The sequence below is a fragment of the Phascolarctos cinereus genome, unplaced genomic scaffold, assembly GCF_003287225.1.
Source record: "Phascolarctos cinereus isolate Bilbo 61053 unplaced genomic scaffold, phaCin_HiC Scaffold_9;HRSCAF=440, whole genome shotgun sequence".
Taxonomy (NCBI): Eukaryota; Metazoa; Chordata; class Mammalia; order Diprotodontia; family Phascolarctidae; genus Phascolarctos; species Phascolarctos cinereus.
The window spans coordinates 23,049,337-23,073,972 of NW_027556402.1; the positions used below are offsets into that span (position 1 = coordinate 23,049,337).

Consider the following 24,636-nt stretch of genomic DNA (forward strand, 5'->3'; position numbering starts at 1 on the left):
GCCCAGAAATGGGAGGCTTTCCCTGATTCCGTCATTACCAACTATGAGATATTTAGCAAATCATTTAACCTTTAGTGTACTCTTTGAATAAAAAAAAATACGAGAGATGGCTCTAGAATCGTCTGTGGAATTGTATGTAAAAATAATCTCAACTGACACACATTTTTCAAAAAGATAATACACATATAAATAAGTAAAAGTGTCATATATTGATGCCTAGGGGTGCTGGGGTAGAGCATTGGCATATTTTATTTTTATGAGGTTCTGTTGGTATTTTGTTCCTTGTGAGTTCTTGTAGTCGTGTGTCACAGTGACTTCTGTTTTGTAGAATTTAATTTAAGTTTTATCAATATTTTTCACTTTTATATCAGATTCAATTCTGAATAGACCTCCTCTCCCAGCCCACTCAATAAGCATTCCTTTAAAAACAAACAAAAAACCCCACTACAGTATAGCAAATCCAATTAACGTATTAGTGCTGTCTGTCTTATCTACATTTATAACATTCCACACTCATCAGTCCTCAGTTCTTCAACTAAAGCAGGGAGGAGCATTTTCTCATTTCCTCTCTAGGGGCCAAGCTTGGTGATCTTTTGTTGTTCAGGCATGTCTGACTCTTGGTGACCCCATGGACCATAGCACGCTCATTATTGGGATAATTTCAGCATCCTGTAAGATCTCATGAGCCTTGGGACTCCACCTCATCACCATCCTCTGCCTCTGTGGTTGGAGAATGGAGCTATGAATTCCAAACCTCCATTTAAGGAGAGAGTGCAGCTCAGATATGTCCCTGTTTCTCACCTGGCTGCACTACCTTGGGACTTTTCTGACTGGCTTCTTTATCATGCCTCTGAATTGGGTACCTCTTCCCACACTTTCCAGCTTCCTTTTATATGTTTTCATCCCCTATTAGGTCATGGACTCCTTTTGGATAGGGATTTCCTTCCTCGTTTCCTTTTTCCCTTTCTTCATTCCTTTACTTCTTCCCTCCCTTCCTTCCTCCTTCTTTCCCTCCCTCCCTCTACCCCTTCTTCTTTCTTTCTTTCTTTCTTTCTTTCTTTCTTTCTTTCTTTCTTTCTTTCTTTCTTTCTTTCTCTTTCTTTCTTTCTTTCTTTCTTTCTTTCTTTCTTTCTTTCTTTCTTTCTTTCTTTCTTTCTTTCTTTCTTTCTTTCTTTCTTTCTTTCCCAACCCCAGTACATAGCACACTGCCCGGCACATGATAGATGCTTAATACATGTTTATTGACTATTTTTTGCTGTAACATGCAAATAGATTTGAGCTAGAACAACAGTAAGACATGATGGCAGCATTATTGTTCTCCACCCACCTGACCCACTTTCCACTTTCCTATTTGTACGTCATAAGAAGAGCCTGATTGCTTTGGTGTTGTGTTTTTAACCATCAAAAACAACTTAGTCCTTGCAAATGCAACCTATATCAAATTGCTTGCCATCTCAGGGAGGGGGAAGGGAGGAGGGGAGAAAGGGAAGGAAGGAGAGAATATGGAATTCAAGATGTTAAAAAAATGTTAAAAAAATTTTTACATTAATTGGAAAAAATATTTTAAAAAATCCAATCTTAGTCTTTCTATATGAAGTAGACCCTTAGTAAAACCAAATCCTTTCTAATGTAGGAGGGCTGTTAAGCAGAGTTCTCTCTCTTCAGAGATTTTTTTCCTGAGCTCAGTCTGAGGGTAGATCAAGGAGGGAATCCTCAAATGTTAGGCAGCAGTAACCGAACACTGACAAGTGAGATGGGTGTGTGGGTGGGTGAAGGGTGTGCCATCCCGGGCAGAGAATATCGCCCTTCTCCTCTGGGCCTGCCCATGAGAGGAATGTCCAGCTCTTAAAATGTTTTACTTTGGGGGATTTGTCTTAGGATCTGAAAGATGACTTGAAGAGTGATCTCTCGGGCAACTTTGAATATCTGATGGTGGCCCTTGTTACCCCACCAGCCATATTTGATGCGAAGCAGTTAAAGAAAGCCATGAAGGTAGGATTCCATTGGAAGTTTTATCAATTATATGTGTCTGCCTGTAATCTGAATGACCTCGGGAAGTAACCCTATGAAAAAATAATCTACAACTTTAACCATTGAAAAAATGCCCTGCTAGTAAAATGTGGATTCCTTAGAGGTGCGCTCTGCTTTCAGCTTGTGTCTTCAAGCCTTATTGTTGTTTGTCCTTCATTCTAGAAGAGGACCATGACATCAAGCAGATGATGCCATGACATGCAAGTGAATTGGATTTAAGTGAGAGAGGCTGTGCGAAGTCACCAGCCCCTCTTTCTCCTGTGGAGCCATCTGGGTCCAGTGGCCAGATATGGATCAGGATGTCTGGAGATGGCCCTGGATGCATTGGGAGACCTTGACTTTTTTAAGCTAAGGTCTTTAACAGGTCTCAGTTAATGAGGCAGTGCACATTCAGTGATGAAGGCTAGGTAAGAAATGAGGTAGAGAGTGGTCTCTTTTACCTAGTCAAAAAAAAATCAATCTGGGAGAGGAAGACCTTCAGAGTTTCTAGCCAAAACTGAAACAATTGCTATTTACATTCACTCTGAGCCATGAGGGCCCAAACAATGACTCAGACTTGACTTTTATTATTTTATTTTATTTTATTATTTTACTATTGTTCTGCAGCAATGTGGAGAATCCTACAAAGGGTTCTTCTGAGTTGTGAGTTCAAATCCTTGATGGGCTAAAATGACAACTAAACTGTAGCTTTAGCACGATGTCATTTTAATTTGCAGCCAGGGAGCTATGTCCCAATGAGGCACAAGCATTTGTAAATTATTTATTTGCAGCAGAAAAGGCTTTTCCAGGATTGATCATCACAAATTTCACAAACTTATCGAATCAAATCAGAATTCTTCCTGTTTTATCATGAAGGAGATGTGTATCTGCAACTACACTTTCTGACCCATAGCTTTGCTATCAGTAGAATGTAAGCTCCCTGAGGGTAAGGACTACCTTTTAAAAAAAAAATTCCCAGCACAGAATAGATATTTAATAAGTGCTTGTTGAATTGAATGAAATCGAAGAGTTCAGACCCAGGGAGCTGAGCCATTACTTCATTTTCCCTGGAGTGATTTTCATCATTCATCATCTACTTCTTGTGGAAGTATTATAATTATAATAACAATTAGTAGTAGTAGTAGTAGTATCTCTCTTGTTATTATTCAGTTGTTTCAGTCTTGTCTGACTCTTCATGACCCCATTTAGAGTTTTCTTGGCAAAGATACTGGAGGGGTTTGCCATTTCCTTCTCTGGCTCATTTTACAGATGAGGAAACTGAGGCAAACAGGGTGAAGTGAATTGCCCAGGGTCACACAACTAATAAGTGTCTGGGGCTGGATTTGAACTGAGGAAGATGAGTGTACTACTAGTAGTTTTGCCACTAGTGGTAATAGTACTAGTACTATAGTAGTAGTAGTAGTAGTATAGTAGTAGTAGTAGTAGTAGTAGTAGTAGTAGTAGTAGTAGTAGCATTAACAATAGTGGTAGCATTATTGGTAAGATGAGTGGTAGTATTCATAATAATAGTAGTAATACTAGTAATAGCAAGATTCATAGTATTGTTATGAGTGATGGTAGTTTTAGTGGTAATAGTATTATTGGTAGTACTATTACTAGTAGTAGGTTAGTATTAGTACTAGTACTATTAGTAGCAGCGATTGTACTAATGCTAATAGTATCCATGCCATTATTTTGGTAATAGTCTTGGTAAAAGTAGTAGTAGTAAAGTAGTAGTAGTAGTAGTAGTAGTAGTAGTAGTAGTAGTAGTAGTAGTAGTAGTAGTAGTAGTAAACATTGGTTCTACTATTACAAATAATAGTATTATTTGTCAATAAAAATAGAATTAGACGTAGTAGGAGTAGCAGCAACAGAAGCAGATAAAATTTTATAGCCTTTAAGGTTTATATAGATCATTCGATCCTCACAACAACTCATTTAGGTAAGCACTATTATTTCCATTTTATAGAAGAGGAAACTGAGAGGTTAAATGAAGAGAAACTGAGAGACTGAAAGGTAAAAGTGACTTGCCCAGAGTGACACAGAGAAGTGTCAGAAGCAGGATTTGAACTCAGATCTTCCAGGTCCAGTGCTCTATTTACAGTGCCATTTATAGAGACTATATCAAATCTATCTCTGTTTGAGTTTGATACCACTGAGCTAGTGGCCCTGTTCCCAGCCATTGTTCTTGGAAGGACAGTGTAATTCACTGGGCTCGGTTTCCATGACAGGCCTGAGCCTCTGATAACCTTCCTTCCATGTAATAGGATTATGATATTGGCCTGTCTACACAGCAACAGGGATGGAAGGAGGAATTAATTTAAAATATTACAAGACCCTTTAAAAATAGTGTGGATTATTTACATGCTTGAGAATGATCATCTCACAGATTCACATAACTTTAGAGTTAGGAGGGACCCCCACGTTCATCTCAGTCCAGTTATACGTAAAAGAAATCCCTACTTTTACATACCCAGAAAGTCTCTCTGCTTAAACACCTCTAAGGAGGTCACCTTCTAAGGCAGCCCATTCCCCTTATGGATGGCTCCAATCCTTGGCATGTTTTTCCTGACATCAGTCCTCAATTATCTCCTTTGCTGCTCCTACACTTTGCTCCTGGTTCTGGCCTCTGGGGTCAAACAGAACAAATCTAATTCATCTTTCATGTGACAGGCCACAATTTCTGATTTTAAGGGTCATCGTCCTTTCATTTTAAAATGACTTATTCAAGGGGCAGCTAGGTGGTGCAGTGGATAGAGCACCGGCCCTGAAGTCAGGAGGACCTGAGTTCAAATCCAGCCTCAGACCAAACACCTGACACTTACTAGCTGTGTGACCTTGGGCAAGTCACTTAACCTTAATTGCCTAAAAAACCAAAAAAATAAATAAAATGACTTCTTCAGGTCTAACATTGAAGAGCCACTGCCCACATGAGCTGAAATACTGTGCTACTGCCTTTTCTGCTAATGAGTCCTTCTTCTCTGCCCCAAGGTGCATGGTTTGGACTGGGTTTAGTCCTGAGGGAACCTCTCTGTCAGACTTCTTTTTCTCACATTTTTGACTTCATTAAGCCACCATTGCATTGACCTGGGGGGAAAATTTACTTTGGCTCAGATACAGTATTTCCCTCAAAAAAGAAGTATCGAAAGGTATTCAGTGTACAGTATGAATCAGATATGGGATGGATATTTTATTCCTCCACATGAAAGAGATGCTAAACATTAAAGGTGCACCATGTACGTTAACAGAATAACTTACAACAAGATTCATTAACTTAATTTATAAATACTCATAATCTGCTGGGAGGCTGATAGTTAATGAGAAAATAAAGGGGTTTTTAGATTGTTAATCAGGCATTTTATATTTTATGTTGGCCCTGCACTATCCAAACAATTCCCACTGCATGTGTGCTGATAGAATGGTCAGGCTTGGGCAAATCCTCTTTTCGTGACTGGCCTCTCCAAGAACTTTGGAGTAGTTACTGAAGCCTCCTCCCCTATTGCCAGTCAGCTCTGACCCAACAGAACACAGGAACTCTAGCCTTCTCAAGCTCACAAGGCTGTCTTCAAGCCTGGACACCTCCATCTCAGGACAGACACTTGTCTGCCTTAGGTTAGGAGAGAGCAGATCCCAAAGAGGCAGTCCAAACCCAGGCTCGAGCTTGCCAAAGCAAGGCATGTGCTTGGGGTGCCATGTGCCCATGGCCACTTGGAGGCCAAGGTGGTGGAGGAATTGAGCAACATGTCCATTCTCCCCAGCTCCCTCTTGGTTAGAAGCTGAAAGCAGTGTTGACACAGATCATAGCCAGAGAGCAAGAGAGGAGCTGAAGGTGGGGTCACTCCTTTTATAATACCTACCGAGTCACCAATTTTTCCAGCTCTGCTTCCTGTGAGGACATCCTCTGTCATCTCAAAGTGCAAACATTTTAGCCTGAGTCGCACATGGCCCGTAGCACGCCCACAAACTCCCATATAATTGACTGGAACTAAAGATGGCATCTCTGAGCGTGTACCACAGGATGGCCAATTCAACCTCCACTACACTTGGAATGATTGTTTTCTTCATTTTCCAGACACTTGGTGTTTGTTTTTATGCTAGCCAATTCCAGAATATTTGTGTTATGTTAATAACAAAATGCACTGAGGCTTAAAAAGCTATTTTAGTATACTATGTGATATAATTAATTTACTGGAAACTACTTTTCCCTTCTGTGACGAGTGAAATAAAAAGGGGAAAAAATAAAATTAACATTCTTAGGAAATCCATACTTCTATTTCAGGGCTCTGGAACTAATGAGAGTGCATTGATTGAAATTCTAACTACCAGAAGCAGTCAACAACTGAAGGAGATCTCCCAGGCCTATTATACAGGTAGTGGCTCTTTCCATTGCATGGGACTTTAGGCATAACTGGTTAGGTACATGTTGGAGAAGAAGCTGCATGTGGGAAAGAGAATTGGATTTAGAATAATGGGACAGAGAAAGTGTGAATATTATTTGAGCCAGAAACCATTACATAAGGTTAGTAGGAGGAGGAATAAGAATAAGAATTTATATAGCACATAATATGGGCTATAATCTCACAACAACCCTGTGAAGTAGGTACTATTATGACCACCATTTTACAGCTGAGGAAACTGAGGCAGGCAGAGATTAAGTGACTTGCCCAGGATCACACAGCTGGTAAGTGTCTGAGGCCAGATTTGAACTCAGGTCTTCCTTATTCCAAGCTCAGTGCCACCAGCTGCCATGATTTATGTGTTAGAACCTATGGACAGAGTAGTTTCTACCCTACAGAAACATTGTTTAATTGAACCAGCTATCAGGACTAGCATGAGAAAAAATTATATATTACTGTATAAGACCAGAGCTAAAAGGGCCCTAAGCAGTATATTAATATGTCATCAGAAAGGAGGTGGAAACAGTACAGCAAGGCCTATAAAAGGCCAAACATTAAAACAAATCCATGAGTCCAAATCCTATTGGGGAAATTCAGGAAAAAGTCACAGTGAGTCATTTTTCTAGCCCAAGTTGGCACAGGAAGACAAAGAGATCTACAGACACTGGGGATGGGTTCTGGCCAAGAATGCCCCGGAGAGCATTCCAATTCAGGGAGAGTCTGTGCACTTGGGCAAGCAGAAGTCCCAGACCCATATCTGGGCACCCCCAGATCCATCCGAGGGGCACCTAAACAGAGACAGGGACAGGTAGCTTTGTTGCCCACTACCCATAAAGAAGTTGAGAAAATTTGGAATAAGATATTCATGAGGCAAAGGATATAGACTTATAGCCAGGGAGAAATTACCCAGCAAAACGCAAGGGGGGAAATGGATTTTTAATGAAATCTAGGACTTCCAAGCATTCCTGATGAAATGACCAGAGCTGAGCAGAAATTTTGAATTACAAACACTAGAGTAAAGAAGAATATAAAAAGGCAAATAGAAATGGTCTATTAGAAGACATATGGATGAAGTGTTTGCATTCTAATGGGAAGGGGTGGTTAAAATGTGTCTTCTGGGCTGTCAGCAAGAGTCACAGAGGGAATGAAATAAGATGATGGAGCCAGAAGTGGTTTGTTATGGGTTTTTTTTGTCTTGTTTTTTTTGCTTTTTGGTGAGGCAGTCAGGGTTAAGTGACTTGCCCAAGGTCACACAGCTAGTAAGTGTTAAGTGTCTGAGTCTGGATTTGAACTCAGGTCCTTCTGACTTCAAGACCAGAGCTCTATTCACTTCGCCACCTAGCTGCCCCTGGTTTTTGTTATGTTTTGATGATCTTAAAAGAAGAAGGGAAAGTAAAGGGAGGGAAAGGGAGGAAATGGTGGGGAGAGAACTTATCTCACATACTGGGAGGGGACAAGTTCAAGTCTCTACAAATGAGGAAGGGGTAGGGAAATGGGCATCCGTTCAACTTCACTTAGAACTAATATAGAATGAAGTAAGCAGAACCAGGAGAATAATTTAGAGTACCATGTTGTAAAATTAACAATTTTGAAAAAAGCAAAGATCAACCTCGATTCCAAAGCAGCAATCATTTAGAAGGCTGCCCACCTCCGGAGAGAGGTGACAGCCTCAATATGCAGAGGGAGATGTGCAGTTTGGGACGTGGCCAGTGTGGGAACGTTTTCCTTGACTATATGTGTTTGTTGCAGAGGCCATCTTTTCCGTGTGTGTGTTGTGTGTGTGTGTGTGTGTGTGTTAGGAGGGTAGGGAGAGGGTGCAGATGCTTGATTGTAAAAAAAAATTAGTAAAATAATAAAGTCTCAGGGAGGGAGAAGGAATGTTTGGAGGAGAGGGAATACCAAATTTCTTTCTTTTTAAAAATTCTTTTAATTCTTTCTTTTTGATTCACTATTTAAAAAAAATTTTTAAAAATGTATTCGATTATGAAAAAACAAACAAAAAAGAAATACAGTTAAGATCCTAATACACGTCTCAGGCAGAATAAGGTCAAACAGTTACCTAAATAGCCTACTTTTTTTTGCTTCCATTAGTTCTTCAAATTACTGTGAAGGTTTTCTGTTTGTTATGGTGTTTTTTCAGTTCACAACAGCTTAATTTTATTATTGTTTGGTTTTAGCATATAAGAAGAGTCTCGGTGATGACATTAGTTCGGAGACATCTGGAGACTTCAGGAAAGCACTGTTAACTTTGAAAGATGTAAGTTTCTTGCTGCTTGAATATCAGTTAACAAATGTTTATTAAGAGTCAGTTAGGGGTTCATGAGTTAATGAATTCAAATCCAGCCTCAAACACTTACTAGCTGTGTGACCCTGGGCAAGTCACTTAACTCTGATTGCCTCCAAAAACCCCCCCAAAAAACCTCAACTTTGTGCCAAGTTCAGTGTTAAACACTGGAGATACAAATACAATGAATGAAACAGTCCCTTCTCTCGAGCACCTTACGTTCTAACAGGGGAGACATACATATATAAGTATATGCAGAGTAAAGATGAGCAGAATAAATAGAAGGTAGTTAGACACAAGAAGGCAAGCCTAGAGTCAAGAAGACTCCTCTTCCTGAGTTGAAATCTGGCCTCAGGCACTTAGTAGCTGTGTGACCTTGGGCAAGTCACTTAACCCTGTTTGCCTCAGTTTCCTCATCTGTAAAATGAGCTGGAGAAGGAAGTGGCAAGCCGCTCCAGTATCTTTGCTAAGAAAACCCCAACTGAGGGCAGCTAGGTGGCACAGTGGATAGAGCACCAGCCCTGGAGTCAGGGGGACCTGAGTTCAAATATAGCCTCAGAGACTTACTAGCTGTATGACCCTGGTCAAGTCTTTAACCCTGATTGCCTCCAAAAAAAAAGAAAACTACACAGAGTCATGAAGAGTTGGATGTGACTGGAATGAAAAAAGACACAAAGTTATTGGGGAGGGAGGTCACTCAGTGTGGGGGCGGGAGGCAGTGTGGCATCAGGAAAGCCTGCTCATAGAAGGTGGCACCTAAGTGGCATGCTGAGGGAAGGGAAGGATTCATTTTATGAGGGCAGAGCAAGAAGGAATGCCCTCCAGGCGTGGGGGACAGCCCAATTTTCTGACCTGTCCTCCACTAAAGTTCTGTGTGGATGCCTCATGGCGATATGGTGGTGGCCCAGTGTCTTAAGTCCCAAGAGCCTAGGCTCTGGGCTCCTCCCAACCTGAAAAGTCTTGAAATCTAGACCTGGTCAAAGACAGTATGCCTTTCATCAGTGACTAGGCTGGATCACTTCAGAGAGGCTGATCAAACTGGCTGGTCACCAAGTATAGATTTTTTTAACCCCCCAGCAATTCTTGAGGGTCATCTACTAAGGCAGAAAAGGGTTTGAGGATGCTTGAAAATATATATTTATATGTACATACGTGTAAAGTATACTTATAGTGATAAGAGCATCCTAAGGTTTACAAAGGGCTTTCCTCTGTGAGACAGGTAGTTCAGATATTATTATTCCATTTTGCAGATGAGAAAATAAAGGTTGAGAGTGATTCAGTCATCCAGCCAGAGTCACAGAATCAAAGATCTAGGGCTTGAAGGGGAACTCCACATATGTCTAGTCCAACTCCTTTACTTTACAGACATGGAAATTGATGCCCAAGGAGGTCACATGATTTGCCTAAGGTCACCTAGGTGATACAAGTCAGAATTCAAACTCAGGTCCTCAGACCCTGAATTCAATAGAGCCAGAGGTTCTAAACCTAGGTTCCATGACTGCAGTCCAAGGCACTGTCTGCCAGACCAGACTGCCTTACAGCAATTCAAACATTTGTTTAGCTATAATAACTTTCACATCAGTTGCCTCCTTCAGCCAATCTAAAAATCTACTAATACTCGTACAATCCATGCCCTCCGATAAACAATTCCTTTGACAGCCCTGATGGTGGGACCTTGAGGCCATGATTGAGGTATTAGCACCACCTGGTGGCCACCTACCCTAATTTGGGGTTCTGTTCCTTTGTGGAACTGAAAGGATGAGGATCCCTGTATCTAGAGCTGAAAAGAATTAATGGCAAATGCATGTGCAAACATATATATCCTATGAGTATTTCTTGTTTAGATGCTTGACTTGACGTTTTATTTCAAATAAAACATTCTTATTCCAAAGTTGTTTGCATATTTTCTCCTCTATTAGGCTGGGAGCTTGTTGAGGGCAGGGACTATCTTTTGTCTTTCTTTGTAACCCCGGCACTTAGCACAGGGCCATGCACGTAGTAGGCATTCAAAAATGTTTGTTAAAAGGAATTAAAAATATTTATAGTCTTTGGTTTGCTCAAGACCTGAGTTCAAATATGCCCTCAGACATTCACGAACTGTGTGACCTTGGGAAATTGTTTGCCTCAGTTTCCTCAACTGTAAAATGACTACAATAATAGCTTCTATGTCCCAGAGTCATTGTGAGGATTAAATGAGACAATAGTTATAAAGCACTTAGCTCAGTGCCTCTTGAAGAGTAGGCACAAAAGAAATATTAGCTATTGTTGTTATCTTTAATCATGGTAAAGTCACCAGAACATTGAGACTTTTCTTGAAGAATCACATGCAGCAAACCAGAGGCCTACTATGCATATCATACCTCCAGCTTTCTGCCCCATTTGACCCCTTCATACACTCTTCAATTCTACACACACACACACACACACACACACACACACACACACACAAGAATGTGTGCCAAAATAGAAATTATCCAAAGTCAAACTAGCTTCAGTGTTAGAAGACTTAAGAGCAGGACAGAAGAGAAGCATCTAACATGTAAATAATCACAAATAAATCCCTGTTGTTGGAAACAGGAACAAAAGCACTAGAGAGATCCTCTGAGGTCTCTTGCTGGTTAGAAGCGAGTGTGTTTGTAACCACATGTTCTATGTAATAGTTGTATCATGGATAGAGATGTCCTAGGGTTTTCTCTATTTTAATAAGTGTCTCTTCTCCCTTTGTTCTTGTTATAGGGCAGAAGAGATGAAGGTCTGAAAGTGGATGAAAATCTTGCCAAAAAGGATGCCCAGGTTAGAAACAGTCACAGAAAGGAGAAATGCCACAGATACTGATTCTTCCCTTCAGTCACTTAACATCCTTTCTGTTTCTGTCTTTGTGGGAATAAAGGGGAGGCACTTTCACTGGTTACTGCTGGATTTAGTTTCTCTTCCTCTAAGGGAAAGCACCTTGGGGAATACAATGTGTCCAGCTTAAGCTTCCTACTGTCCCTCCTGGCTCCCCTCACTTGTGCTGGCTTGTAATGCATTGTCTCACAGATCCCGGTGTGCAAAAGTCCTAACTCCAAGTGATTACAAATTGTGGCTAGTAAAAGAAAAATGAAAATTGTTGGTCTGGAATTGGAAAAAACTTAAGTAGTTAAGCTGAGCAACCCTTTATGATTGTGATGAAATACTAACTACTATGCTATAAGAAGTGATGAGCTCAATGATGTTAGAAAGGCATGGAAAGACTTATGCAAAATAACGAAGAGCAAAATGAGCAGAACCAAGAGAACATTGTATATAGTAACAGCAATATTGTTTTAAGAATGAGTGAATAAGTCATTTTGACTATTATGAATACCCAAATTAACTATAAAGGACATATGAAGAAAGATGCTATCTGCATCCAGATAAAGAACTTATAAATAGAAGAATGTATGGAATAACTTTACACATATATACCTATCTGTGTCTAATGATACCCATCTCTAGGGTAGGGGGGCAGAAAGAAAAAGAAGAAATTTACATGACAACTTTATTACATATTTAAAAGGAATAGCAAGTTGTATGTAATATATTTGCAGTTTCACGTGCAGTCATCCTTTTTTATTATACTATGTTAGGGAAATGCTTGTTTTATTCCATAAATTAAATAAATAAATAAACACCTACCCTTTTTCCAATCCCCATATCCTTTAGAAACAAACGATTTAAAAAAAAAACAGCAACACATTTTGGCATATGCATTGTAGCACTGAAGTGATTCTCTTCCTCTTGGCAATAGATTCTTTATGAAGCTGGTGAAAAGAGGTGGGGCACCGATGAAGACAAATTCACCGAGATTCTGTGTTTACGGAGCTTTCCTCAACTGAGACTAAGTATGAAATCGGTTCATGTTAGCACATATTTGAATGTTTTTACCTAAGTGGGTCTTGCTTTTGACATATAGAGTACTGATGAGTGAAGGTAAATAAGCAGAGCCAAGGTCTCTTGTATTTTTACTCACTTCTTTTTTTGGGAAACAAGATAGGAAATTGGAGCCATAACCCAAGACAAGAGGACCCCATTTGTATGAAAGATTGGCAGGTTATAGTTTAAGTCAGAGGTTTCCAAACTTATTTGGCCTAGTACCCCCTTAAAAAATAAATTACTCAGCACTGCCCTGGAAATCTACTTTCTTTAACCCTTTAATTTTTAAAAAAATTCCCATCATTTCAAAAAATATGAAATATTTTTAAAATGATGCATCTTAAATTTAATAATTTATTGTAAATTTGTGGGGTTTTTTCTTGCATTGAAATTTTGATAACACAGTATTGCATCATGTAACCGTATAATATCATATTGTAAACAAGTCATTACATGCACATATTCCTGCTGATGTGTGCTGGACTTCCCGACATTTCACCATATGCTTGCCTGCCAACACCTGCTTGTTAAGACCTGTTGGCGGACTTGACCACTGATTGGTTATAACTTTCATTTTGTGTGTTTGTTTGGAAAATAATATAATCGCTTCGACTTTAACTCTGTTATACAACAGATTAAACACATACAAGCATTTTTTCAAAATTTTCTTCTTACCTTATGCTTCCACTACCCACTTATTTTTATTCAACGCTCCCCTCCCGATTGCACCCAAGGTTACTACCATCCCTCTGGATAGTTCCAGCACCCACCAGGGGGCAGTATTGCCCATTTTGGGAACCTCTGGTTTAAGTGATGGCTACAATTAGTTATAGGAGAAGCTGGAGGAAGAAGGCAGCCCTTCTAATGTGGCCTTTTTGGATACAGAGGTGGAAAGGGCTCAAATATAATAGGCAAAGGATTCCCCCAGAGCCAACCCATCCTTGTTTTTAACTACATCCTGGGAGTCAGAAGTTGTTGATAGATTTTAATGATGTCATAATATAGCTCTAAAATATGTCAACATTTAATCCTTTCTGGTAAGTACAAGGTGAAGATAGGGACATGACTAAATAGTAATTAATCTGAAAAAAGGCTCTCAGTTTTAACAGACTGAAGGTTCAGCTGTGTGTTGGAGGTATTTCTACACCCAACTCTGTGTGTACCTGTGTTCTCCACTTTTTTTGACCGGTTTACGTGAAAGTGAAGTTCAAGTGATACTCGCTTCCTTCCATCTTGTTTGTATAGTCTTCTATTTTCCTCACCTTGAATATGTGAGATAGTCATTTCTTTCTTCCCGGGTAGATTCTTTTCCTCCTTCCTTTCCTTTCTTCTATTATGATCATCGGAGTACAACAAAACCACTCTCAGGCCCTTTGCCTTATTAAACACTATGACCCCTGATAACACTACGATCCCAAGGGAAAACTGGTATCATTGTTCCTTTTAGAATGTAAACACTTCGTCCTTGTAGATTCCCTTTCAGTTGCTGGGTCATAGCTACCTGTTTATATTTCTCTTGACTACTATGTTTGTGTTGCAGTTTCTATTCAGCTTTGGCTTTTTCATCGGGAATGCTTGGAAGTCCTCTATTTTATGGAATGAAGGAAGACAGAAGAGAAAGAAGGAGGCAGAGAGAGAGGGAAAAAAGAAGGAAAGAAACAAGAATTTATTAAGCACTTACTGTGTGCCAGGCACTGTGCTAAGTGCTGGGGATCTAAATAGAAGCAAAAAGAAAGACAGTTCCTGCCCTCAAAGGGCTGACATTCTAATGTACACATGAAAGTGAACTGAAAAGCTGGGAGTGGGGAGAGAGTATTCAGCATGGGAGCATGGCTTTGAAGTCTAGAAAGTGAGGAACAGGGCTGAGTGAGGAATGGAGGTAAGCCATCTTGGGCCCCTCCACAAAATGGAGTCTCCAGAAAAAGTTCACCAATAAGAGTAGGGGGACAGGCTTTGTGGAGAGATATTCTAGGGTTTTCAGGTTGTAGGACTGGTAAGCTGTTCCATGACAAGGACACCCCAGGTGCTAAGGGAAATTCCAGGTTGAGCCAGCAGTAAAATAGGGCATGATTTTGAGGTCCAGAAAGTTAGGAAAAGGGCTAAGAGGGGAATGAAGTTTCATTTTTACCTTGTATGATTAGACTTAGTTTTTCTAGATAAGTTATTCTTAATTGGATGCCTATATCTTCTATCTCTTGAAATATAATATTCCATGCTCTTTGGTTTTTTTCTTTAGCATGCTCGTGTCTTCTTTGCTGCTTCCACACTTTGCTTCTGGGGCCAAACAGAACAAATCTAATGCATCCTTCATGTGACGGGCCACAATTTCTGATTTTAAGGGTCATGGTCCTTTTTCTGACATTAGTCCCGACATCAGTTCCAGACATCAGTAGCTGCTAAATCTCATGTGATCCTGACTGTGGTTCCTCAGTAATTATACCTTTTTTTCCCCTGATTGTTTGCAGTAGTTTTTCTTTGACCTGGAAGCTCTGGGTTTTGGCTATGATGTTACTGAATGTTTTCATTTGGGAGTTTCTTTCAGAGGATCTTTTGACTTTGCTTTAATATTTCTTGTTTTCTCATAGAGTCATTAACTTCTGTTTGCTCTATTTTAATTTTCAGGGACTCTGTTGCTTAGATAAGGTCTTATACCTCTTGCAACTAAGCTAACAGAAGATTATGATTTGAAAAAAGAATCTGGAAGTGGAATAGTTGTGGGTGGTGGCAAGATTAAGAGAATGACCATTTCATGTGTCGCTGAGTAGAATGGAAGAATAAATCAGGAAATTAAATAAGTTGAAGAACTGGGAAGTTAGATTATTTGCAGGGCTATCAATATGTAAGTTGAAATAGCCCAAGTATGAGGGCAAAAAGAAGATGAAAAGAGAGACTATGTCAGTGCTGAAGTTATTGAAAAAGGAAGAGGAATGTCCTGGGGGTTGATAGCTTAGAGATAGCAAGATCTAGTTTGGATGGCAAATTTGGATATTATGACGCTCAGATTGTCTAGTGAAGGTACTAGAGTCTGTAAGTGGCAACAGATCATATTTCCTTAGGAGGAAGAAGTATTCTCACTCTCCCACCCTGAGCAGTGAGTCAAGAGTTAGGAGAGAACATGTAACTAGTTCTGGAAAGAGTAGCAAAGGAAGTAGTGTCATTAGGGGGGAACCAGGTCTCAGCAAGGAACAGAAGATGACAGGAAGATTTAACCTTATAGAACAAACACACCAGAAGGCTCAGTAGAAGGGGCAGGTAGATCTGGAGTGAGACATTAGAAGGGTTGGGTTGAGGTGGGTAGGTTTGGGGGAGTAGACATGAAGATGAGGAAATGGTATTTATACAAAGACAGTTATAGATTCAGAATCAGTTGGAGGGAGTGAGTGTAAGAGAATAGGAGTGTATTAACCATTGAGAAATGTAATTATTAGCATTTTCTGTGCTCCACCCCCATTTTTTTTTACCACTTTGCTCCCATCATTATAGAAGTGGAAAGTCTCCACTCAAGACCACTGAATATTTTATATTTCATTGAATACCAATGAATACATTCCCTCTTTACCTCCAACTTATCAAGTTCTTTCTTCTTTAAAATGCTGCTCAGGCATTTGGAGTTTTTCCTGATCTCCATGACTGTGAGTACTCCCAAACTACCTTGTATTTAACTCCTCTGTGTGTGTATTTAAACACATCCGTATAGGGGTGTGTGTGTGTGTGTGTGTGTGTGTGTGTGTGTGTGTGTGTATATATATATGTGTGTGTGTGTGTAAATATATATATATATACATATATATACATGTGTGTGTATGTATATATGTATGTATATACCTATATGTATGTGTATATATACATATGTATGTATACATGTGTGTATACACGCATGCATATATATAAATATATTCACTTTCAATTTGTTTTGTGTGTATTTTATATGAACTTGTCGTCACCCCCCATTAGGCTGTAAGCTCTTTTTGAGTAGGGACTGGGTCGCTCCTCCTTTCTGTGTCCTAAGCGCCTAGCCTGGTGCTTGGCTCAGAAGAGATACTTAACAAATACTTGATAGATCGGTAGAATCTGTTGCCTATTGGTCAAGCTTCCCTTTACTTCAGTAAAGTGGTGTGTGGACAGCAGACAGAATTCTTTACTGGGACCATATTTAAAAGCCTTTCTATCTGGCAGGGCTGACCAGAGGTTATGTTTCCTTAACAGAGCCTTTAAAAACACATGGTCACTTCCAAGCCACTGAGATACTTCCAAGAAGGACTTTTGTGAAGACTTACACCTTATGAAATCCAGCCATGAGGGGAGGTCCCTATCTGGAGGGGTACAGGATTCTATTGTCAGCCCTTAATTTCTACCAATGAGTTCATGGTGGCAAACCTGCTCACAGGAGGTGTGGCTGTTGATAAAAATTAAGTTCTAGCCTAGGAATGCAGCTTATGCCTTGAGGGGACCACAAAGCGGTTTCCCATTGGGTAAGAATGAACAGGTTCCATTCTTTGAATACTCACCAGCAAAAATCACTCTGGCAGCAAGAAGGGGATAATGCATCAATTGCACTTTGATAAGGGACAGGGAGTATAGAGGCAGACGGCTTGGGAATGGCTCAGGGAATGGGCTGGGAGAGGAAGGGAAAGGGGCACATAAAGTCATGTAACTGCAGATGAGTTTAGAGCGTGGGCAGCATGGACCCAGAGCGCTTGAGGGGTATGGTTTGGGAGTCCCATTTTTATAGAGTTCTAGTTGGGAAGGATGGCCTGATTCTTATCTATCAATATCATTTCAAAGTTATCAGTGCCACCTTAGGGATTCCTTATTAGCATAACATTCTTCTGGTTTTACTGTTTATATCTGGTGCTTATCATGGGGCAGCTAGGTGAAATAGTAGAGCCTGACGTCAGGAAGACCTGAGTTCAAATCCAACCTCAGACACTTACTAACTATGTAGCCCTGGGCAAGTCACTTCACTTTGTTTGCCTCAGTTTCCTCATCTGTAAAACGAGCAAGAGAAGAAAATGGCAAACCACTCTGGTATCTTGGCCAAGAAAACCCCAAATGGGGTCACAAATGAGCCACAACAACAAAGCTGGTGCTTCTCTGCACTTTGCAGACAAAAGGCCATTTACTGGGGCCTAGCTGGCTTCTCTTAATGTAGTACACAGTCTCTGGATGTGGCCTTCATCAGTTTACAGCTGGTTTTGGCAAGTGGCTTCTATGTTCCCCCTCACACTCTTGGTTCCCAGTTCCTGTTTATTGCTACCTTACGTTGGCTACTAACATAATTACTTACTATACTAAGTGGTGGTTATAGGGAGCATAACGAGATACAACTTCAACGCATGTACTTGGGGAGCTAGTGTTTTCTCAGAAGTGCTTATCACAATGCCTGGCACATAGTAGATGCTCAATAAATGCTTAGTTCCTTCACTATTCCCCTTTGCTTGTGTGTAAATGATTAAGGGGAAAGTTTCCATTATGCCTGTTTGAGAGTATTTCTACTTAGCATGAGGACCTCTACCCAATTTTGAATGTCTCTACCGTAGAGCGAGGCAGCTGGTGTGCGGTAAATAGTGAGACCTGAATTCAGGAAGATTTGAATTCAGATCTAGTTTCAGACATTTATTAGCTGTGTGACCATGGGCAAGTCCCTTCACCTCAGTCTGCCTCAGTTTCCTCATCTGCAAAATGGGGATAATAATAGCACCTACCTCCCAGAGCTGTTGTAAGGATCAAATGAGGTATTTGTATAAACACTTATGACCTGGCACTCAGTGTTGTTTTGTTGCTCTTCGGTCCTTTCACTTGTGTCTGACTCTTCATGACCCCACTTGGGGTTGTCTTGGCAAAGATACTGTAGTGGTTTGCCATTTCCTTCTGCTCATTTTACAGATGAGGAAACTGAGGCAAACAGGGTTAAGTGACTTGCCCAAGGTCATACAGCTCTCTCTCTCTCTCTCTCTCTCTCTCTCTCTCTCTCTCTGTGTGTGTGTGTGTTTGTGTGTGTGTGTGTGTATCTGTCTGTCTCAGTGTCTGAAACCAGATTTGAACTCAGGAAGGTGAATCTTCCTGACTCCAGACCTGGCACTCTATCCACTATGTCACGTAGCTGGTTCATAGTAGGTACTATAGAAATGCTTTTTTCTCTTCCTCTCCCCCTATGTACACAATATTTTATGTTACTGTGACATACTTTAAAACAATACAAAGTCAAATGTACTCATTGTACTTTTCTTTAACCTTTCCAGCTAATCTTAGTAAATAGCTTGGGAAAGGGTTCTTGAAAGAATGTAGTTAGAATTTTGCCTCCTGATCTTTTCCACAAAGAAAATGTTGAATGCTTGTAGATGCTGGTGGCTTAGAAAGCAGTTTTGGCAATTGGTTGCTTATGAGCTTTGTCAGGTGCTGAGGATGCTCAATAACGGTAATGACTTCTAGTTTTCCAGCTAACTTTCGTGATGATTGGTCACTGTGTTCCTGCTTTTGCTTGTTTATTTATTAATTTGTTTCATTTATTTTTTAGCGTTTGGAGAATACAGAAACATTAGCCAAAAGGACATTGAGGACAGCATTAAGGGAGAGTTGTCAGGTCATTTTGAAGACTTGCTGTTGGCTATAGGTAAGCTCTTGGCATTTGCCTCGCTCCTTTGTACTTATTTTAAAATTATCTTTGGAAGTTGTTTAATTTGTCCTATCTCTCCCTTAAAAGCAGAGCTTCTTAACTTTGTTTGTGCCATGGTCCCCTTGGCAACCTGGAGAAGCTCATGGACATCATCTCTGAAAGATGTTTTTAAATGTGTAAGATAAAGTATATAGGATTACAAAGGAAACCAATTATATTGAAATGCAGTGATATGTTTGAAAGGAATACAAATTGTACATTGCAGATTTGCAGTTTCATATGCAATCATCTTTTTTATTGTACCATGTTGTGGAAATGCTTGTTTTATTCCATAAATTTAAAATAAAATAAATGCAGTTATCAAAATGCTTTTTAAAATAAATGCACAGACCTTAGTTTAAGAACCTTTGTTTTAGATTGTAAATGTCTTAAGATCTGGGAGTTTTTCTTCTATCTTTCCCTTCTGTGGCTCTGTAGGTAGGGAGGTCAGAAGGAGGGAAAGAAGGAAGGAAGGAAGGAAGGAAGGAAGGAAGGAAGGAAGGAAGGAAGGAAGGAAGGAAGGAAGGAAGGAAGGAAGGAAGGAAGGAAGGAAGAAACAGAGGAAAGAAGGGAAGAAGAAAAAGAAGGAAGGAAGGGGGAGGGAGGAAGGTGGGAAGAAACAGAGGAAAGAAGGGAAGAAGAAAAAGAAGGAAGGATGAAGGAAAGAAGGAAGGGGGAGGGAGGAAGGCAGGAAAAAACAGAGGAAAGAAGAAAGGGAGGGAGAGAGGAAGAAAAAAAGGAAGGGAGGGAGGAAAGAAGAGAAAAAGGAAGGAAGGAAAGGAAGAAGGAAAGGAGGAGAGAAGAATTTATTCAGTGCTTACTCTGTGTCAGTCACGGTGCTAGGCCAGTCTTTTCATTTGTGGATGAAGAAAGTGAGACCAAGAGGAATGAAGTAATCTCCCCAGGGTAAAGTCTGGATTTGAACCTGGTACCTCAGACTACAAATCCAGTCCTTCCATTGGGCTGCTATTTGTGATTTTTTTTTTCTTTGCATTTTCTTAACTCTTGCCACAGTTTAGCTATTTGTTTCTCAGCCTGTTGTTGCTAAGCAGTAAGATTAAAGGAACTAGAGTGAAATGCTGATGAATTCTGGGGTAAGAAATATTCTTAGGAATGTTTTAATTTTAAGGACAAAATGGAGAAGAAAGAACCAAGAATTCAAATGTAGATAGGGGAAGGGTGAGGTAACTATGAAATGTCATTGAGTAGCATGACTTACTGAGTCCCTCAAATTTATATTGAGCAAAACTTGCAAGGGTTTGCTAAAAAAAAATTAAGGCCACTAAAATTTGTGATGACTTGGGACCCTGGACTTGGAGCTGAGAAGAAACGTTAACTCATCATTGAGTCCAAGCCCTCATGTGACAGGTAAGGAAACTGAGGCCCTGAGTGATGATGAAACTTACCCCAAATCACATATTGCCTTGGATAAAGGAGACATTTTGCACACAAATCCTGGGTCTGAGATGTTTGTCATTTTGTTGAATAAAAGAAACAGACCTTGGAATTGCTGATTGAAAATTCAAGTAGCTTCACTCCATCAGTTTTTTGGAATCCAGAAAGTCACTTTTGAGATTGTCTAATCATGTGAGCTACATTCCCTGACTTAAGTCTAATGGAGACACTCCACTGATTAATTGTAACAAATGGAGAATTTCTGTGTTCTACACGACAAACTACTCCAAGGGGATAATATAGCCATCTAACCACAAAGGAAAAGAAATATGCCTTTTAAAAAACAAGAACAAACCATAGCAAATAAAGACTAGAAGGTTATCTGGATGATATTTCATGTCACGGCAGAACTGTTTCTATGGTAGACACTACTTTATGCTCTCTTAGTTAAGATTCATGGAGCACTGGGTCTGTGTACGCTAAGTACTATCTGGAAGGGCTAGAGAAGACACATGTATTTTAAGTAAGAGTGGGTTAAGTTTCAGGAGATCTGGGTTTGAATCCTGCTTCATCCCTTCCTATATGTATGACTTGGGGTAAGTTCCTTCATCACTCAGGGCCTCAGTTTCCTTATTTGTCATGTGAAGTGGTTGATGATGATCCAAGGACCTATGTCATCACAGATTTTAGTGGGCTTAATTTTTGAACAACCTCTTGCAAGTTTGCTCAAGATAAGTTTGAGGGACCCAGTAAATCATACTACTCTGTGACATTTCAGTTATCTCACCCTTCCCCATCCACATTTGAATTCTTAGTTCTTTTCTCCTTATCTTTTCCTTACATTTCTTGTAAAAAATCAAAGTAAGTCTGACTTTTCTCCCAGAATATTTACTTTCTTCATGTAATTATTGGAGAATTATAGTTCCTGATCCTGAACTGCTCCTCTGAATTCATTAACTACAAAATCTATTCACTGCTCAGCAGATCAGATTTTTAATATTTCAAGAGTAAAAATGTCTTGTAATAAATAATGGATTTATTTCTAGCAGAATTTGATGTTACTTATGATTTCATTGTTATTCAGGGGGAATTCATTTCTTCCTATTTTTGCCATTTTATTTTTCATGTTGTCTCTACTGCATATCAAATGAAGAGATGGAGACTATGGTATTTTTCAGATGACTAGTTCGAGGGCTAATGTAATTACTGTATCCTCTTTATAAATACAAATTGTGTCATTGAAAAGCTTGGTTTTAAATTGAACTGCTGGGTCATATCTTGCCTAGTGAAATATTTGGATGAACACTTTCCTAGCTTTTTGTCCCAAGAAGACTACTTTGATGAAAACTATGACATCTTTTGGAGTGTAATCAAGGCAAACCCAGGTGACTATGCCTTGGAATAATAAGAAACAGTGAGTCATATAGTCCATCCCTTTCATAATAAATGACCCAAGGAAGTTGGAGTGACTTTGGTAAAAGCTCTCATGGTCTTGGTGGCCAATTAGTATCCTGAGGGTCCACATAAATTAGTCTGTGTACACCCTGGAGTAGCTTCAAGCATAGACCTTTCCTATTTGTATACATGTTGGCTCCTAAAAGTCTTGGGAAAGCATTTCCATAGATTAAACTTGTTTACAAATTCAATTTTATTTTGCTTTTTTAAAACAGTTAATTGTGTGAAGAACACGCCTGCCTTTTTAGCTGAAAATCTACATAAGGCTTTGAAGGTTGGTCTCTAATTTAATCCTATGTGTAACTTCTTGAAAAGGGGAGAGAAGAGAAAGAGGGAAAGATACTAATACAAATTCTATTGATGGGATTTTACATTTATTTCATATTTGAATTAAGTTGCCTTTTCCATAGTTAATTTGTATAGCGTCTGTTGCTAGGTAGAAATGGGAGGGGGAGTCATTATACCCAATTCCAATGTATGTGTGTATGTATGTTTGTGTGTGTGTGTGTGTATCTATATATACACACACATATATATGTGTTTGCATCCATTAATATTAAAGTAAAAATTAAAGTCCTAAGTAATGATACACCTCAACTATAGTAAGAATGAAACATTTATTTTCCTTTAATTTGCCCTCTGTCTTACTTTGCCCATTATGCTCTACTGCTTCTTGCTCAGCAAAATGTAATAATAAATGTGAGCTCTGCCAGAAACATCATAGGAGCCTGAGTTGGAAGGGGTCTCAGGGGTCCATCTAGTCAGACCCACTCAATTTATAGAAGAGGAAACTGAGTCCCAGGGAGCTGAAAGTGACTAGGTAAGAAGGTCACCCAGGCCATTTTATTGATTACAATAAAAATACAATGAACATTTATTAAGAGCCTACTATGTGTTGAGCACTGTGCTAAGCACTGGGAATACAATTAAGGAAAAGAGAGTCAGTCCCTGCCCTCAAAGAGCTTACAGTCTAATGGAGACAACACACAAAAGAAAGCTAAAAAGTGAAGGTGGGGGAGGAGAGAAGATACAATGATGGTGGAGTGAAATCCAAAGAGTGCCACTGGTTGGAAATAAAGAATTGGCTGGTCTTCTGAGCCCTCTTTATATGGAGGCTTTGAGAGAATATTAGAGGAAGGATCTGAACCCAGGTTGTCTCACTCCAGTTAGTGCTTATTCCATGGAAATTAGGTATCCTGGTGATTCAGTATCTTAATAACAAATGTGTTATTTCTTCTCCAGGCAGATGAGTATACATGTTGGTCTTCTGTTTAGCAATATTCACATTATTGAAATCTATATTTGTTGACAGGGTGCTGGCACTGATGAATTGACTCTCATCCGAATAATGGTTTCCAGATCAGAAATTGACCTTTTGGACATCCGAGCAGAGTACAAGAAGCGTTATGGGTGCTCCCTCTATTCCGCCATTCAGGTGAGTCTTTGACAACATTTGAAAATATATGGATTTAAATTTTTTTTCAATATTTTCAATTCCAAATCTGCCCCTCCTTTAGAGAATCATTCCTGATAACAAAGAATAAAAAAGACGGGGGGGGAAGCAGTTCAACTAACCACCTGAGTCTGACAGTATATGCAGTATTCCTTATTCTTGCAAAGGAAGCAGGGAGGTGTTTTTCATTTTATTAATCATTAAAATTACTAAGTGTTTTATCTGGATTTTGTTGTTGTTATTTCCATTTATGTCATAGTAAGTCAAATTATTTTCCTGGTTCTTCACTAAGACTTTTTTTTAAATAAATTCTCCGTACCTGTTTTTTTACTGCTCTGAATCCTTCAGAGAAGAAGCTTAGGTTTTCTTCTCCATATTAATGTGTGAATTTGTGGTCTCTGGGCTTTCAATAATAAAGTTCCAGTTTCTGAACTGAACTCCACCTAAGGGAAATCTTTACTTAGTGGGAAGGGTCCCTGCTGAGCACAGGCAAACCAGTAGGAGCACAGAGTGATGTCAGGGTTCTGTGTAAAGGGGAGTTTCCAACCCGTGCTCTGGAGCTGATGCAGAGTTGGTCCACTCTCTTGCACTTTATAATATTGTACCGTATGCAGAATTAGACGACAGTATATGCACAGTCCTTCACAAACCTTAAAGAACTCAATGTCAGAACTATTATTACTATTATTGTTGTAATCAACTGTCATCATCATCATGCTGTGAGCCCTGCAGTATTCTTAGGGAACAATCAATCAAGAAACATTTATTAAGCACCTACTATGTGCCAGGCACTATGCTAAGCAAAGAAATATTAAATTAGATTGGCTCTCATGTAGTTACTAATTCAATTCAAATCAATTAAATTCAACAAATATTAATTAAGCTCATGTTATATACAAGTGGGCCTATAGGTAGCACAGTGGATAGAGCGCCAGACCTGCAGTCAAGAAGACTCATCTTCCTGAGTTCAAATCTGGCCTCAGACACTTACTAGCTGTGTGATCCTGGGCAAGTCACTCAACCCTGTTTGCCTCAGTTTCCTCATCTGTAAAATGAGCTGGAGAAGGAAATGGCAACTCACTCCAGTGTCTTT

At 39.6% G+C, this 24,636-nt stretch overlaps 1 protein-coding gene across 2 annotated transcripts in view; it reads left to right on the forward strand.

The window, feature by feature from the left end:
- Positions 1-24,636, forward strand: part of ANXA3 (annexin A3) — a 48,405-nt gene that overhangs the window by 20,369 nt on the left and 3,400 nt on the right. For both annotated transcript variants that reach the window (XM_020988370.2, XM_020988368.2), the window contains 8 exons: positions 1,879-1,992; positions 6,290-6,380; positions 8,585-8,664; positions 11,428-11,484; positions 12,461-12,554; positions 19,103-19,198; positions 22,306-22,364; positions 23,403-23,525. In XM_020988370.2, coding sequence (XP_020844029.1) covers positions 1,879-1,992; positions 6,290-6,380; positions 8,585-8,664; positions 11,428-11,484; positions 12,461-12,554; positions 19,103-19,198; positions 22,306-22,364; positions 23,403-23,525 — 714 coding nt within the window. The remainder of the gene's footprint in view (positions 1-1,878; positions 1,993-6,289; positions 6,381-8,584; positions 8,665-11,427; positions 11,485-12,460; positions 12,555-19,102; positions 19,199-22,305; positions 22,365-23,402; positions 23,526-24,636) is intronic.